Here is a 16072-nt window from a genome sequence, read left to right as displayed (position 1 = left end):
GAATAGCACTTGGGGCTGGAATGAATTTGTGTTGTTTTACATCTCTGTATATCATTGAGAAGTAAGACCTTTTTTATGGAGGGTAATCTGTGCTTAAATTACATTTATTATTGTATTTATTTATTCCTTTATATATTTCATTATTTATTTCATTATATATTTATTTATGTATTTCAAATTTTATTTATTTATTTATTATTTTGTTACTTATTTATTTCTTTTTTAATTTTGGCACTATCTTTTCATCCTTATATTACCTCCTAGCGTCAATCATTCTAGGAGGGCGGGACAATACATGTTCTGTGGCTCTATAACGCGAATGCACTGTGGGTATGAAATGCTCTGTGCAGCGTGTACGATCGGCGGGTCGTCTCATCGCTGGGCGAATTGACGGCTTTCCGCTCTGACACCAGGCAACATTAGTAGATCATCGATTCATGGCTTGTCCCGCCCTCCGAGAGTGATTGACGCTGGGAAGTAATACAAGGATGAAAAGACTGAGCCAAAATTAAAAAAGGAAATAACTAAATAAATAACTAAATAAATAAAATAAAAAATAAATAAAAAAATTGAAATATATATATATATATATATATATATATATATATATATATATATATATATATATATATATATATAATTTCCTTTTTAACTGCATTAATGGATATATTTATTTATTTATGTCCTATTATATTTATTTGTTTATTTTTTAGTTTTGGCACGGATTACCCATATTTTTTTGTGCCATCAATGTCAATTAAAGGGCTTCATCAAAAATTCCCTGTTTTAGCAAACATAACAGCACAGCCCAATTTGCACTTCAGATGAGAAGTGTTGTTTCTTAGTAATAATAATTTGGCCGTAATTCAGAAAGGCAGCTGGGCAGTGTGGTTTCTATAGGCCTGATGCAACAGGCTATTTAGTTCAAGGGTGACACAGATGTGAATGATTATCTAATGCACTTGTGCTTACATTTCAGCTCATTAACCAGAAGACTAGAATGTGCTCTCAGCTGTGGAACTGCAAGTCCTTCATGTCAGTCCTGGAGTATCTTCTCGTTGTGGGCAATTACCTGAATGAGAACGCGGGGAAGGAGAGAGCAAAGGGATTCCGCCTCTCATCTCTGACTAAAGTAGGCTGCAGTCTGTTATATCTCTGACCTTTCACAGAAATGGTGCAGCTCTGTGCTAATGAGACTACTTATCAGCATGTATTGTAGGACATCCTCTCAGTTTCTTTATCTGATGTCAACAAGGTTTGTTGTTTTTTCTGAAAGTTTCTCTTTTCCTGCAGTTCTCAGGGTGGGTTCAGTTGTTGTAGAGAATAGTACTTACGTTGATTGAAACTGATTTATCCACCTACCATATGCAGCAGTTACTTCCACCTGTATACACACACACGCACACACACAACATTGACACAATTCTTGATGTGTTTGGCTCACTGAAATGACAGGTCAATGTTCATGGATATTAGATGTTGGGATATTGTGCACATGTTTCCCAAGTTGCAGAGTTATGAATTATTAATTTTGTTTGTTTTTCTGTGGGGTGTAGAACAAGTTCCAGAGTAGGCTGTAAAGAATCATGTATAAGTTAATATTCAGAGGTGAAGTCAAACGTCTTTACAATCAGGAACCTCAGGCATTTATTGTAGTTAGGATAATTGTATCCATAACAAAATGCCCTTGATTGGTCCTCGATGTTCAGATTTAGCCAGTAGCCTATGAGAAGATTCCTTAATAGTCTCCTTGATTTGTTCCAGGAATAGTTTGATTGAACACTGACCACCAGGTTGTGAGGTCATAGTAGTTAACCCATGGATTTTGCAGGGTCATAGTGGTTTGAAATGGTGATTTTGGTCAGATTAGCGTGCTTCTTAAAAGTGTGTGTACCCTCCCAACATTAAGTGATTGTCCAAAGTTTTAAAAAAATACAATGCTATAAAGGGCAAGAATACATGAGGATGTACACATATACAGTACTGTGCAAAAGGTTTAGGCAGTTGTGAAAAAATGCTGTAAAGTAAGAATACTTTCAAAAATAGACATGTTAATAGATTATATTTATCAATTAACTAAATGCAAAGTGAGTGAACAGAAGTAAAATCAAATCCATATTTGGTGTGACCACCCTTTGCCTTCAAAACAGCATCAATTCTTCTAGGTATACTTGCACAAAGTCAGGGATTTTGTAGGCATATAGTCAGGTGTATGATTAAACAATTATACCAAACAGGTGCTAATGATCATCAATTCAATATGTAGGTTGAAACACAATCATTAACTGAAACAGAAACAGCTGTGTAGGAGGAATAAAACTGGGTGAGGAAAGCAAAACTCAGATAACAAGGTGAGGTTGCTGAAGAGTTTACTGTCAAAAGTCATACAGCATGGCAAGACTAAGCACTGCAACAAGACACAAGGTAGTTATACTGCATCAGCAAGGTCTCTCCCACGCAGAAATTTCAAGGCAGATGGGTTTCCAGATGTGCTGTCCAAGCTCTTTTGAAGAATCACAAAGAAATGGGCAACGTTGAGGACCGTAGACACAGTGGTTGACCAAGGAAACTTACTGCAGCAGATGAAAGACACATCATGCTTACTTCCCTTCACAATTGGAAGATGTCCAGCAGTGCCATCAGCTCAGAATTGGCAGAAAACAGTGGGACCCTGGTACACCCATCTACTGTCCGGAGAAGTCTGGTCAGAAGTGGCCTTCAAGGAAGACTTGTGGCCAAAAAGCCATACCTCCGACGTGGAAACAAGGCCAAGTGAGTCAACTATGCACAAAAACACAGGAACTGGGGTGCAGAAAAATGGCTGTAGGTGCTCTGGACTGATGAGTCAAAATTTGAAATATTTGGCTGTAACAGAAGGCAGTTTGTTTGCCGAAGGGCTGGAGAGTGGTACACGAATGAGTGTCTGCAGGCAACAGTGAAGCATGGTGGAGGTTCCTTGCAAGTTTGGGGCTGCATTTCTGCAAATGGAGTTGGGGATTTGGTCAGAATTAATGGTCTCCTTCAATGCTGAGAAGTACAGGCAGATACTTATCCATCATGCAATACCATGAGGGAGGCATCTGATTGTCCCCAAATTTATTCTGCAGCAAGACAATGACCCCAAACATACAGCGAAAGTCATTAAGAACTATCTGCAGCGTAAAGAACAACAGGGAGTCCTGGAAGTGATGGTATGGTCCCCACAGAGCCCTGATCTCAACATCATCGAGTCTGTCTGGGATTACATGAAGAGAGAGAAGTAACTGATGCTGCCTAAATCCAAAGAAAAACTGTGGTTAGTTCTCCAAAGATGTTTGGGCCAACCTTCCTGCTGAGTTCCTTCAAAAACTGTGTGCAAGTGTACCTAGAAGAATTGATGCTGTTTTGAAGGCAAAGGGTGGTCACACCAAATATTGATGTGGTGTAGATTTTTCTTCTGTTCACTTTGCATTTAGGTAATTTTGCATTTAGCATTTTTTCACACCTGCCTAATTTGCACAGTACTGTATATCATCGTGAAACTTTTTTTCTCCTGATCAATTATACTGCCTACTTTATTTCTAAATACTTTTTTATAATATGGTGAAGAGAAGGCTATGTAATACCATAATGACCCAACTCAAGCATGCCTGACTTCAGCAGATCTCAAGCTGTGGTATGCTTCCCTGTGGAGAATATCGGTCACTGAATGTTCGCTTTCACACCACTGATGTCTTGATGTCTTGCACTCTTGTGTCGAGGCTTTCTCCAGATTAGCCACTCAGGTGGCCAGAAGATACTATTTCATGTGACACTGGGATTCAATACTTGAATGTGGAGAATTCTCAACCCATTTATAATGTAATATAATCACCAGTTTTTAAAATACTTTTAATACATTTTGACCTGTGCAGCTGTTCAGCACCCCTCTTTGCATCTGTCACCCTATTTAAGATGGGACCTGTCAAGACATCAGACCTGTATTTAGTTAAATGGAAGTACAATATCAACTCTTTATGTGACATTTTGCACATTTCTTTTAGCTCAACCCTCAGAGACAGTCTTGGGATGAGTAAACAACATTACATGGAAAAGACAGCAAATCCCAGCACAGAAGTAAAAGGTTCCTTTGCATTTCCAAGGAGCATTTTAAGAGACATCATCAAAAAAATCTTGTGTAACCAGCTACATTTGAAGTAGAAATAAGACCTTGGGAAACCTTCTGTGGGTCTATTTTTCTGTTAGAAATATTGTTGAGTTTTTGTCTCAGTTTCTAAAACATTTCTTACAAGCATTAATGACAAAAGGACTAAATGAGATTATCATGAGTCAGTGTTTTTTCTTACATTATTCACAGAGGCCATACCTATCGCTTTTCTAAGCACTGCGCGATTCTGTAAGATGTGGTATAATAGTTAAAATACAGAGTTAGGACATAGAGGCAATACAACTGCAAGAAAAACACAAAGCACAACTGGAGAACACCCAAACACATCCTCATCGATTAGCTTGGTTTTGTGCAACATACTGGGCCTGACACAGAAAAGCAATCTTTATTTTGGAATTTGGAATATGGGGGTTCTCATTTTGGTAGAAAAGGCTGTGTAATATTTGTACAACCCCCCAAATGGATTTATAATACATAGAAATATACATATAAAATACACCGATCAGCCATAACATTATGACCACTGACAGGTGATGTGAATAACACTGATAATCTCGTTATCATGTCACCTGTTAGCAGGGGCGTCGCAAGGGGGTAGGCATCCTAGGCAATTGCCTGGGGCCCCGGGCTGAGGGGGGGACCCCAAATGGGGACCTCACCGTCACCGTCAGGAATTATTTTGCCTGGGGCCCCCACATAGCCTAGAATCGCCTCTGCCTGTCAGTGGGTGGGATATATTAGGCAGCAAGTGAACATTTTGTCCTCAAAGTTGTTGTGTTAGAAGCAGGAAAAATGGGCAAGCGTAAGGATCTGAGCGACTTTGACAAGGGCCAAATTGTGATGGCTAGACGACTGGGTCAGAGCATCTCCAAAACTGCAGCTCTTGTGGGGTGTTCCCGGTCTGCAGTGGTCAGTACCTATCAAAGGTGGTCCAAGGAAGGAAAAACAGTGAACCGGCGACAGGGTCACCGGCCAAGGCTCATTGATGCACGTGGGGAGCGTGGGCACGTGTGGTCCTATCCAACAGACAAGCTACTATAGCTCAAATTGCTGAAAAAGTGAATGCTGGTTCTGATAGAAAGGTGTCAGAACACACAGTGCATCGCAGTTTGTTGCTTATGGGGCTGCGTAGCCGCAGACCAGTCAGGGTGCCCATGCTGACCCCTGTCCACTGCCGAAAGCGCCTACAATGGGCACGTGACCATCAGAACTGGACCACAGAGCAATGGAAGAAGGTGGCCTGGTCTGATGAATCACGAGTTCAAGGTGTTGACTTGGCCTCCAAATTCCCCAGATCTCAATCCAATCGAGCATCTGTGGGATGTGCTGGACAAACAAGTCCGATCCATGAAGGACCCTCCTAGCAACTTACAGGACTTAAAGGATCTGCTGCTAACGTCTTGGTGCCAGATACCACAGCACACCTTCAGAGTAGAGGTCATCACGGGTCCATCCGAACCCGAGGACCCAGGACCTGTACGGATTCGGGTCCATATATTAAACGGTCAGCCGGGTCCGGGTCAGGTCCCATTCTTGTACTTCGGGTCCCGGGTCTGTTTAACATTGTGTGTAATACGAGTGACGCGACGACTTTACTAATTGATGATCGGCTCTTTTAATTTAGAAGGTGGGACTTATTCCGCCATATCGGTGATTGACATATGACATATATCGGTGAGTGCATTATTGGCATCGGCGCGATTTTTGAGATTTCGTAGTTGGAGTTCGTTCACTTTGTATCTAAATCTATGACAGATGTGTCTCAGAGAACAATGACAGCACATTAGTAATGCTAACGTCAGCGCCGTGGCACTGAACGAGCAGTCGTTATTATAGTTCAAGTTATCGTATTATGCCAGATACAAAAAAACTGCAAAGCTGCAAAGTCGCGTTTGTCCTCAGCCACCGTGACAGCAAGTGGACGTTTGAACTGAAATTATAAACGGATTATACAGGCGCTTTTAATCAGCAAGAGGAACAACATGGATGTTATTTTACCAGCTGTCCTGGCAAGGAGGATGGACTGTGTGCATCACAGTCAGGTACAGGAGAGAAGCTACTAACGTTACATTAGGTAAGACACAACATTTTATTTTCACAACTTGTAAATTAACTTAGTGATTAGCTGTGGGATCTGTGCCGATCGGGTTCAATCGGGTCTGTGTGTCCCAGCCAGGTCCGGGTCCAGATTTCAAATAATAGACGGCTCCGAGTCGGGTCCGGGTAGCACATTTTCGGCATTTCTCGGTTCTGCACGGGTCCGGGTCCAAACTTTCAAATAATAGACGGGTCCGGGTCGGGTACGGGTAGCACATTTCCGGGTCTCTTCGGGTTCGGGCACACATTTTTGGACCTGTGAAGACCTCTACTTCAGAGGTCTAGTGGAGTCCATGCCTCGACGGGTCAGGGCTGTTTTGGCGGCAAAAGGGGGACCTACACAATATTAGGCAGTTGGTCATAATGTTATGTCTGATCGGTGTACATATTTAAGTTATTTTAAAACATCTTTCTTCGAAGTAAAGTGATTACATTGTTAATGAAGCACCTGTATCTCAGGTAGTGTGTGATGTTCAGTTGTTGGTTCACCAAATGGTGTGCAATTGCTTATTTATCTTTCTCTTTGCAAGATGACCCTAAATGAGCTGTAACTGTGACTATTGCAGGACTTGAAGCCAGTCTTTTATTATTTTATTCTTTAATTTCTGTAGAAGAAGTATTGAAGAAGAATTGAATTAACCCACTTAGGAAGACAAACCGCCTTAAGTCAGGGATTTTTCTTGTCCATTACAAACACACACACACACCTCCTTCAATAGAACTCCACTAGAATGTCCTTTGTCACTCACAGCTGTCCCAACTGCGTGGGAAAGACAGGAAGTTTACCCTGCTGCACGCCCTTGTGGAGCAGATACTGTTACACAATCCCGACTTGGCTAAATTTTTTGAGGAGTTGACGGAATTTGAAGCCATTCCGGGGGGTAAGCTAATGAAATTTTTATAAAAACTCAAAATCACTTTGTGTTGTGCAGTGGACAGTTAGTTGAATTGACGCTTTTTCTTCTTCTTTGATCCCCTGTAGCATCCATAAAAGGACTTACAGCAGAGGTTGATGGTAGGTCTGTCACGTGTTTTTTTTTTTTTCTCTCATACATAATTGTGTCACAGTGCTGTAATCAAGGAGGCTTTGATAAGTAAGGTCCCTGAGCTCAACTGTCTTTCTTCTAAATGATTTTTCTGCTGCTCACTTGTAACAATAATATTTAAAGACTAAAAGTAGTATCATAAAAAGCTAACATATTTTATGAACTCCAGTTATGTCTGTGTGTAGTTTATGCTGATTGGCCTAAACCATTTTTGGATTTAGAGGAATATTTCTGTGTCTTGCATGATACCTGTACATTTTTGTCCTACAATATTTATAGAATAACTTTAAAGTAATATCAATTTAGATCAGTTACTATGCATTACTGATTTACACCAAGAGCAATAGCATTGACTGTAACTGCCGAATGTAAATTGGAGATGTGCTTCAGTGGTTAGAGAAGAATTCTGATTGTTACTATTTTTCATCCTGCAGTTCTGAAGAATGAGCTACAGAAGATTGTTCAGTACAAAAAGGCCTACAAGCCAAAAAATCAAGGCAATCAAGGCCTGAAGTTTCACAAAGACCTGAAGGTGAATATAATTAATTTGTTTTTAAAAGTTGAAGTGTTCCTTATCGAATTGCATTTCCCATTTGCTATACACCTACAAAGATGAAAGACTAAGGTTTAAAACCTATGCTGTGATGTACATCAGTAACATTCAAGTGTAGCCCACTTCATTTTCATAATACATCATGTTTCAGAACACTAGGTGTAAAAACTGTGTTGAAACTGTACTACTTCTCGTTCATCTCTTTATTTTGCAAACTTGGAACTGTTACCACCAGCACAGTATTTCTTCCCACAACAGAAGATCAGATCATAAGCACTTTTGTTTATTTAGTTCGCTCTTCAACTATAATTTAGTTGCTTTATTTCATTACTTTGGATTGTTGTGCTACTGTATATTGTAGCTCTCTACAATATATTATCTTGTCACTGTTTTTCTTTTCACGGTTCATCAGTAGCCACATATATTATTATTGTTATTTATAATTAAAGCAGTTCTCTGAGGAAATCAGGTCTCAAAAGGTGAAGAGTGAAATCAGTGATGATCTTCCTGGGTCTACTGCAATGTGACCCTGATGTTGTGCAAGCATTTCCAACTGGTTGGAGATGTGTGCAGATGTGACACACAGGCCCATCCAAGTAGACTTTTGTCTATAGTGCTGTGGAGCAGATGACAGAACTCTTTATTTCCATTTTTTGTTTAGAGATGTTATGTTTTCATTTCCAATTAAAACTTCTCTACATTCATATTGTTTGCCGAAACCCTTTTCTGATGTTTGGGTGACCACAACTTCAACAACAACAAACAAATGCTTTATATGTCTGTCCCTTTCTCTCTCTGTCTCTGTATATATACATCTGTGTGTGTATGTATATGTATGTGTTTATATATATATAACAAAAGGGCATTGCATTTTTATTCATTGAAATGAATTCCTCTGTGTTAGATGGCAATTCAGAAGTATGAAGCGGATCTTTCCCAGCTGACAAAGAAGTCTGAAGAGATGAAGAAACTCTACACTGACATATTGGTAAAGCTCTGACTTACTATAGCAATATCTTTGCTCCGTAGTCTCCCTTCCCGATATAGATAGCTTATCAGCTGGTAGTGCCTAACTGACTCAGTGTGATTGTATGTGGCTTATCTGAGCGTAGTGGTGAGAGGGGAAATATATTTCAGACATGCTTTTAAAGGTCATCATTTCTTTTGCCCACTTAGATGTGTAGCGTAAGGTACAGTTATAAATTTCAATTAAAGAAGTGAATTTATAGTATCACCTTATCACGAATCCTGGAATCTTGTAGAAATCAATTTCTGTAATAACTGGACGCAGACACCAATTCCAAAGATATAAATTGTCAAATTTATTCAAAAACAAAGACTAAATGTAGCACTACACTAATTATACAAAAGGGAAAAACTAATTAAAATTCAACTCTAGATCAACAAATCAAAGACAAATCACTTCCATGACCAAATCAAAGACCATGGGATCGCATATGATAACACACAAATCGTTAAACAAAAAAGGTTATAAACACATTGACCACAATACCGGTTAGTAAGACGAAGGTGAGTCTCTCGTTAGTATTGTTAGTCAGACATTAAATAACTACTCAGGTTAGTATTTATGTCAGGTAACTTCTCGTTATATATATATCAGTCTCATTTACGTTTAGGTGCAGAGAAAGATCCTATCATTACTTGTTACCACAATTTCCCTTAACTGATTATTATTCAATGATTAAGGATAGGCAGGGCCACCTATAATCTGGTGTCTATTAACTTGTGTCAATTTCAGACTAAACAGTTAAACAGGAATGATAAGATATTTCTCAGTGTTGACAGATTTTATTTCTAAAATTATCAACAAAACAGTTTAATGCAACACACATTTATTTTTAAGAAAACTAAATGATATTACACATTCTAGAGTTATGAATCACAGATTAACATTTCTAATTGATTTCTCAAATGTCATGAATCACAAACTCCAAACTGTTAAACTTATCTGAACTTCGTCACAGAGAGGCCTCTCTGGCTTCGGGCTCAGATAACAGCACACGGCACGAGGTCCGTGTGGTTTGGAACAAAGGCAGTCCGGTTCGGCTTTGTCCAATAACTTCCACTCAGTCGATGCACCTGGAAGTTGGGGGTTTCTGATTCCGGTTCAGGCAACAGAGCTACAGGTTGAGCTGTGGCAGCGAGTTTCTGGTTCAGGTGAGAGAGAGAGAGAGAGAGAGAGAGAGAGACCATGCACTGTCCTTTATACGCCTGTCAGATCAATAGGTGATTGGTTCTTGAGTTTGTGAGATTGGATTTCGGTTTCAGCCCCCAGTGTCCTATTGGAGGGGGGCTTGATTTATGAGTGATGTCAATCCATGCCATCTTTTGGAAATGCCGGTTGGCCCGGGTTCGTAGCTCTGTGTCTGGATTTCGGCTCTCGTCCATTTCAAAGAGTTTTTATTACCTACAGGCCCCCATCTCTAGACATCTCACAGCAGGATTCCAAACTATTTGGCCTATTCTCGGTGCCATCCTCCCAAAACTGTCACTTTGATGTAAACCAGTTCCACACTTTAAGGAAATCTGATAACTTTGGGGGGAGAGGTCTTCTTTAGATCAGTACTTCAGCTCAGAGCTAAAATGCTCTTATCAAAATACACCCAACATAATGCTACAGATGTGTTTATTCACATGAGAAACAGCTGTAATAGACACCAGTCTTGATCAAAATGAAATCAAATGGAAAAAGTAGTTTAAGGAAAATACAACTGGTACAGAGGCTGATTGTAAACTCTGCAAGGGCAGGTATTGTCATACGATAACAAACAGGGTTTAGCTCTTTGTACTTCAATAATTAACTTTCTTTTTGTGTGTGTATATCTGTATATCATTATCGTTATCTGCATTATATTGATCAATTGCTGGATGAAGGCCTCTCCAAGAAGTTTCCACTTGCTTTGATCTATAGCTTCTCTTTTCAATGTCATACCTGCAAAGTTTATTATTTAATCTTCCCATTTTATGTGGTTTATGTGGTCTTTTCTCACCTCTCTGCCTGAGTGTGTGCATGTGTGTGTGTATATATATATATATATATATATATATATATATATATGTATGTCTGGCTATAGGGAGTATTCACATTTTGTTGTGTTAAAACATTACATTTTGATGCATTCAAATATGATTTTTCCTTTGATATCAATATGGGGAAAATGGGGAGGGGGTGTGAAAAATCAAATCAATAATAACCTAAGAAGACTTCATTAGATATGTATTCACCCCCTTTGCTGTGACATTCCTAAATAAGCTCAGGTGCAACCAGTTGCCTGAGAAGTCATAGAATGCCAGTGACAACTGAAAGACCTACAGTATTCCATGGCTGAAATGGGAGAAACTGTCCATATGTTAACAATATCTCAGGTACTCCACAAATCTGGCCTGTATGGAAGAGTGGGAAGAAGGTAGCCATTTCTAAAAATGGCAACATACTGCAAACAAGAACGTGAATGTCCTATAGTGGCCTATACTTCCTATAACCACTGTATATACATACAGACATACTTAGAGGGCCTCAATGGTCAACAGAATTGTTGGAAATAAAAAAAGTGTGTGTGTATATATACACTCACCTAAAGGATTATTAGGAACACCATACTAATACTGTGTTTGACCCCCTTTCGCCTTCAGAACTGCCTTTTTACGTGGCATTGATTCAACAAGGTGCTGAAAGCATTCTTTAGAAATGTTGGCCCATATTGATAGGATAGCATCTTGCAGTTGATGGAGATTTGTGGGATGCACATCCAGGGCACGAAGCTCCCGTTCCACCACATCCCAAAGATGCTCTATTGGGTTGAGATCTGGTGACTGTGGGGGCCAGTTTAGTACAGTGAACTCATTGTCATGTTCAAGAAACCAATTTGAAATGATTCGACCATTGTGACATGGTGCATTATCCTGCTGGAAGTAGCCATCAGAGGATGGGTACATGGTGGTCATAAAGGGATGGACATGGTCAGAAACAATGCTCAGGTAGGCCGTGGCATTTAAACAATGCCCAATTGGCACTAAGGGGCCTAAAGTGTGCCAAGAAAACATCCCCCACACCATTACACCACCACCACCAGCCTGCACAGTGGTAACAAGGCATGATGGATCCATGTTCTCATTCTGTTTACGCCAAATTCTGACTCTACCATCTGAATGTCTCAACAGAAATCGAGACTCATCAGACCAGGCAACATTTTTCCAGTATTCAACTGTCCAATTTTGGTGAGCTTGTGCAAATTGTAGCCTCTTTTTCCTATTTGTAGTGGAGATGAGTGGTACCCAGTGGGGTCTTCTGCTGTTGTAGCCCATCCGCCTCAAGGTTGTACGTGTTGTGGCTTCACAAATGCTTTGCTGCATACCTCGGTTGTAACGAGTGGTTATTTCAGTCAAAGTTGCTCTTCTATCAGCTTGAATCAGTCGGCCCATTCTCCTCTGACCTCTAGCATCAACAAGGTATTTTCGCCCACAGGACTGCCGCATACTGGATGTTTTTCCCTTTTCACAACATTCTTTGTAAACCCTAGAAATGGTTGTGCGTGAAAATCCCAGTAACTGAGCAGATTGTGAAATACTCAGACCGGCCCGTCTGGCACCAACAACCATGCCACACTCAAAATTGCTTAAATCACCTTTCTTTCCCATTCAGACATTCAGTTTGGAGTTCAGGAGATTGTCTTGACCAGGACCACACCCCTAAATGCATTGAAGCAACTGCCATGTGATTGGTTGGTTAGATAATTGCATTAATAAGAAATTGAACAGGTGTTCCTAATAATCCTTTAGGTGAGTGTATGTATATATATATATATATAATATTCATATTCATACACATATACACATATACATACATATATATTCATACATATATAGACACCCAGAAAAAATATTAAAAATATATATATACAGTATAGTTCCAACAATTCTTTTCACCTGCAAAATTCATGAAGGACATGGAGACCACGTTTACGATCAGAAACTTTAAAGTGACTCAGGCATTCCAATTACGTGGGTATAAAGAATAATTGGGTAATCAACTAAACAAATTATTGCCTAATTATAAAATATTACCTAATAAAGACACTTAATGTATCAACTCCAGCTGATGTGTTTTCATGTATAGCTAACCTTTATACAACTTTATGTTCATAAATTTACCATAGGAGTTTTACATTTTAACATGGCTTAATGTGGTTTTACCATAATTTACAGTTTTTGCTGTGGGTTTTACATGCCTTCTCTGAGCTTTACTGCACTGGAACATGAATAACCCATGGTCTACTATAGAAACATTTTTCATGGTAAATCATGTATTCCCACGGTGTAGGGTTATAAAGCTATTTAAATCACTTATTCATTTAATGTAGGTTTTTTTCAGCTGCCATAATCGTATGGTTACTTAAAAAGCCAAAGTCTTGAATGGGTGAGCATTGCTAAAGAAAAATGGCTAGGGGTGATTTTTTGTTGTTGTTTCATAGTTACTGTAATGTTGATGCTATTTTTCATACCTATAATGTGGTTAATAAAAAAGGAAAAAAAAATCAATGTGGCTGAAATAACCTTCAGCACAGATTAATGTTGCATAATTGTAAAATGTACTAGACTTTCCCTTTCATTACCATTCTGAAAGTAAAGGATGATGTTGGAATGATTTTGAATTTCACAGGTTTAAAGCATCCTCTCCATGTTTATTTTGTCTCTAAAAATGTGCATTGTTTCCCAAAGCAATTTTTCCATGTACTTTTCAGCATTTTAAATCAATATAGCACCAGGGAAGATAAATGATAGAACCACTGCTGTTTATAACATTCTATAATGTTTGCCTTTTATTCTTTGAATTGTTGCATTCCATCTGTGTAGCATCCTCCATTCATTCTTGAGGACAGGGAAGCAATAGAAACAGAAAAAACACATAGGGCCACTGATAAAAGTGTCCCCTTTGTTCCTTTCCCAAGGTGAAATTTGCAGAACCACCAGAACAGGATTCTCAGGAGTTGTTTGGATGGGTGTGCACATTCGTCCGTGATTTCAAGAGGATTTATTCAGAAATTGTATCCTGAGGACCACGTGGGAAAAAAAACCCCCGAAAAAACATTTTATACCAATGTGTGGGAAGACTCCTTCGGTGTGATTTTACACATCCCAGTTTTTAATGTCATGTTTTGAAAAGATGAAAACTATATTCTACTGCTTCTTTACAAATGATTATACCCCCATTTCCTTGTGTGATGCTCATTGTTTGACATGTATTGTATGACCAAATATTGTTTTACCAAAACAAAGTCTACAAATTAATATTCAAATGCTGAAGATTGTTTTAGTTTATCTGTTGCTTGTATGAATTATGATCTATTAAAACAATTTGGACTGAACTGTGGAGTTTTACAAGCTTGAACCAAGCTGAGACCTTAGACATGATTGAACAATTGAATAAATTGTAATCAATATACTCTATACTACATTTCATCTTAAGTTAAGATCCCAAAGGGGTTCTAGATGGGCTGTATTTTATTAAACCTGTATTGCATTTGTCCATAACATGAGGACTTGCTACTTTCCTCAATGCATTGGCATAGGGTTCCTGACATCTGCAAGAACAAGAGCTGAGTTCAGTTTAAAGTCCCTTGTGATTTAATCAGTTGCATTCTCTGCTTGTGCTGGAGTTTGGGATTTTCAGTTCCAAAGAAGAGCTTTCAGTACCACTGGGGCTTTGAAAACCAGCCTTGCACTGGTCAAGGAACTTTGACTTTCTGGAGAAAACCCACAGCTTTTGATAGGCATTTCTGAAGTGCATTTTAGGAATACCCACCAAGAAGGGAGGAGAGATCAGGATACAAACCAATCTGCCAATACGTGCCCAATAACCAATACTCCTGCCAAGCAGCACTCCACAATCCTTCTGTCTGGCGATGCAGTTTCTCAAGACATTCCTGCTTTTGTAAGCCAACACTATATTGATGCCTTTACTTAACTGGATTTTTGCACTTTGTTTTGCACTTCTGTTGTAAGTCGCCCTGGATAAGGGCGTTTGCCAAGAAATAATAATAATAATAATAATAATAATAATAATAATAATAATGATAATAACTATACTACAGAGCACCAAAAACCTTGTGATCACAGTGTACATTTTGTAAGACTTTAGGTTTCAGTCTGTCAGTTCTCGAGATTCCTTTCAGTCTTCACTGTTTGCCCTCAAAGCTGGCTTGTGAAAAATGAAAACTGTTGGTTTCTTAATTATTTGTGTTCTGATAAAAAGAGAAACAATGAAACAAAGAAGTTCTCTACCCTTGGGTTTAATCTAGCTGTAAGGAGGATTTAGTCACTAGTTGAAAAAGTACAAATATTCTTTCTGCAGAAACTTGGCAAATCAAATTGCATCTATATGAAGAAACCGTTGTGAGGATTAATTAGATGTTTGGATTCTGGAGACGCCGTTTGGTTTGCAATTCTTCACAGCAGTGCAATCAGTCAATATCCTGTTTTTTTCCCCCTAATGCTGAATTAAAAAGAGGTTAATTGTCAAAGGCTGTTTGTTTGGTGTGATCAGTTTGCTTTGTTTATTTGATTTGCTTAACTAGTCAGGAAATGATGCATGATGGGGAGAATAAGATCATTGATTTTCCCTGAGCATTAGTCTTCAGGCTGTTCCATTCACTCAAGCAAGTGACAGTGATTACTGGAATTAAGAACAGTGCTGTGGTTTATTTTGGGCCCAACATGCACACCCAGAGAACCTGGACATGTTAAAAATTCATCTCTGCTCTCAAGAAGCAAATCAGTTTCCCACATTGCTTCCAACAATTGCTTCCAACAGTGCTGGGCAATCAACTCAGTCTCTTGCAGCTGTTCAAATTTCAGTGTCCGTCACCTTCGTCACTGTTGTTCTGATCCCCTGCCTGAAAAAATGCATCCTGATTAAATAATCGCTTTTGATTAGTGACCACAAGGGATCCTTACGGGCAAAGTGGTATGGAAGAAATTAACTTTGAAAGCTGGCAGCCCTATTTTTGAATTCTTATAGGCCACTAGTATGATACATTACCCCAGCATTAAAGTTTCCTGTTTTTTTCCAGTTTAATTTGTGGACAATGATGGAAATTTAGATGCATTTATTTATTTTACTAAGAAGACCGTAATGCACTGCTTAAGGGGAGGTAGATGTTTCCATAATGCATTTGCAATTTTTTTCATTGTGTGGTTTAAACTTGTATG

General features: G+C 39.0%; 1 protein-coding gene across 1 annotated transcript in view; it reads left to right on the top strand.

The window, feature by feature from the left end:
• LOC136748755 (formin-H) overlaps positions 1-14229 on the top strand; it is a 60456-nt gene extending 46227 nt beyond the window's left edge. The window contains exons 12-17 of the mRNA XM_066702766.1: positions 980-1132; positions 6996-7125; positions 7227-7259; positions 7725-7822; positions 8748-8831; positions 13813-14229. Coding sequence (XP_066558863.1) covers positions 980-1132; positions 6996-7125; positions 7227-7259; positions 7725-7822; positions 8748-8831; positions 13813-13917 — 603 coding nt within the window. The 3' untranslated portion in view covers positions 13918-14229. The remainder of the gene's footprint in view (positions 1-979; positions 1133-6995; positions 7126-7226; positions 7260-7724; positions 7823-8747; positions 8832-13812) is intronic.
• The last annotated feature ends 1843 nt before the right edge of the window (positions 14230-16072 follow it).

This window comes from Amia ocellicauda, chromosome 4 (assembly GCF_036373705.1).
Source record: "Amia ocellicauda isolate fAmiCal2 chromosome 4, fAmiCal2.hap1, whole genome shotgun sequence".
NCBI lineage: Eukaryota > Metazoa > Chordata > Actinopteri > Amiiformes > Amiidae > Amia > Amia ocellicauda.
Note: the sequence above shows the minus strand (reverse complement) of the source record. Positions and strands in the feature narration are given on the sequence as shown.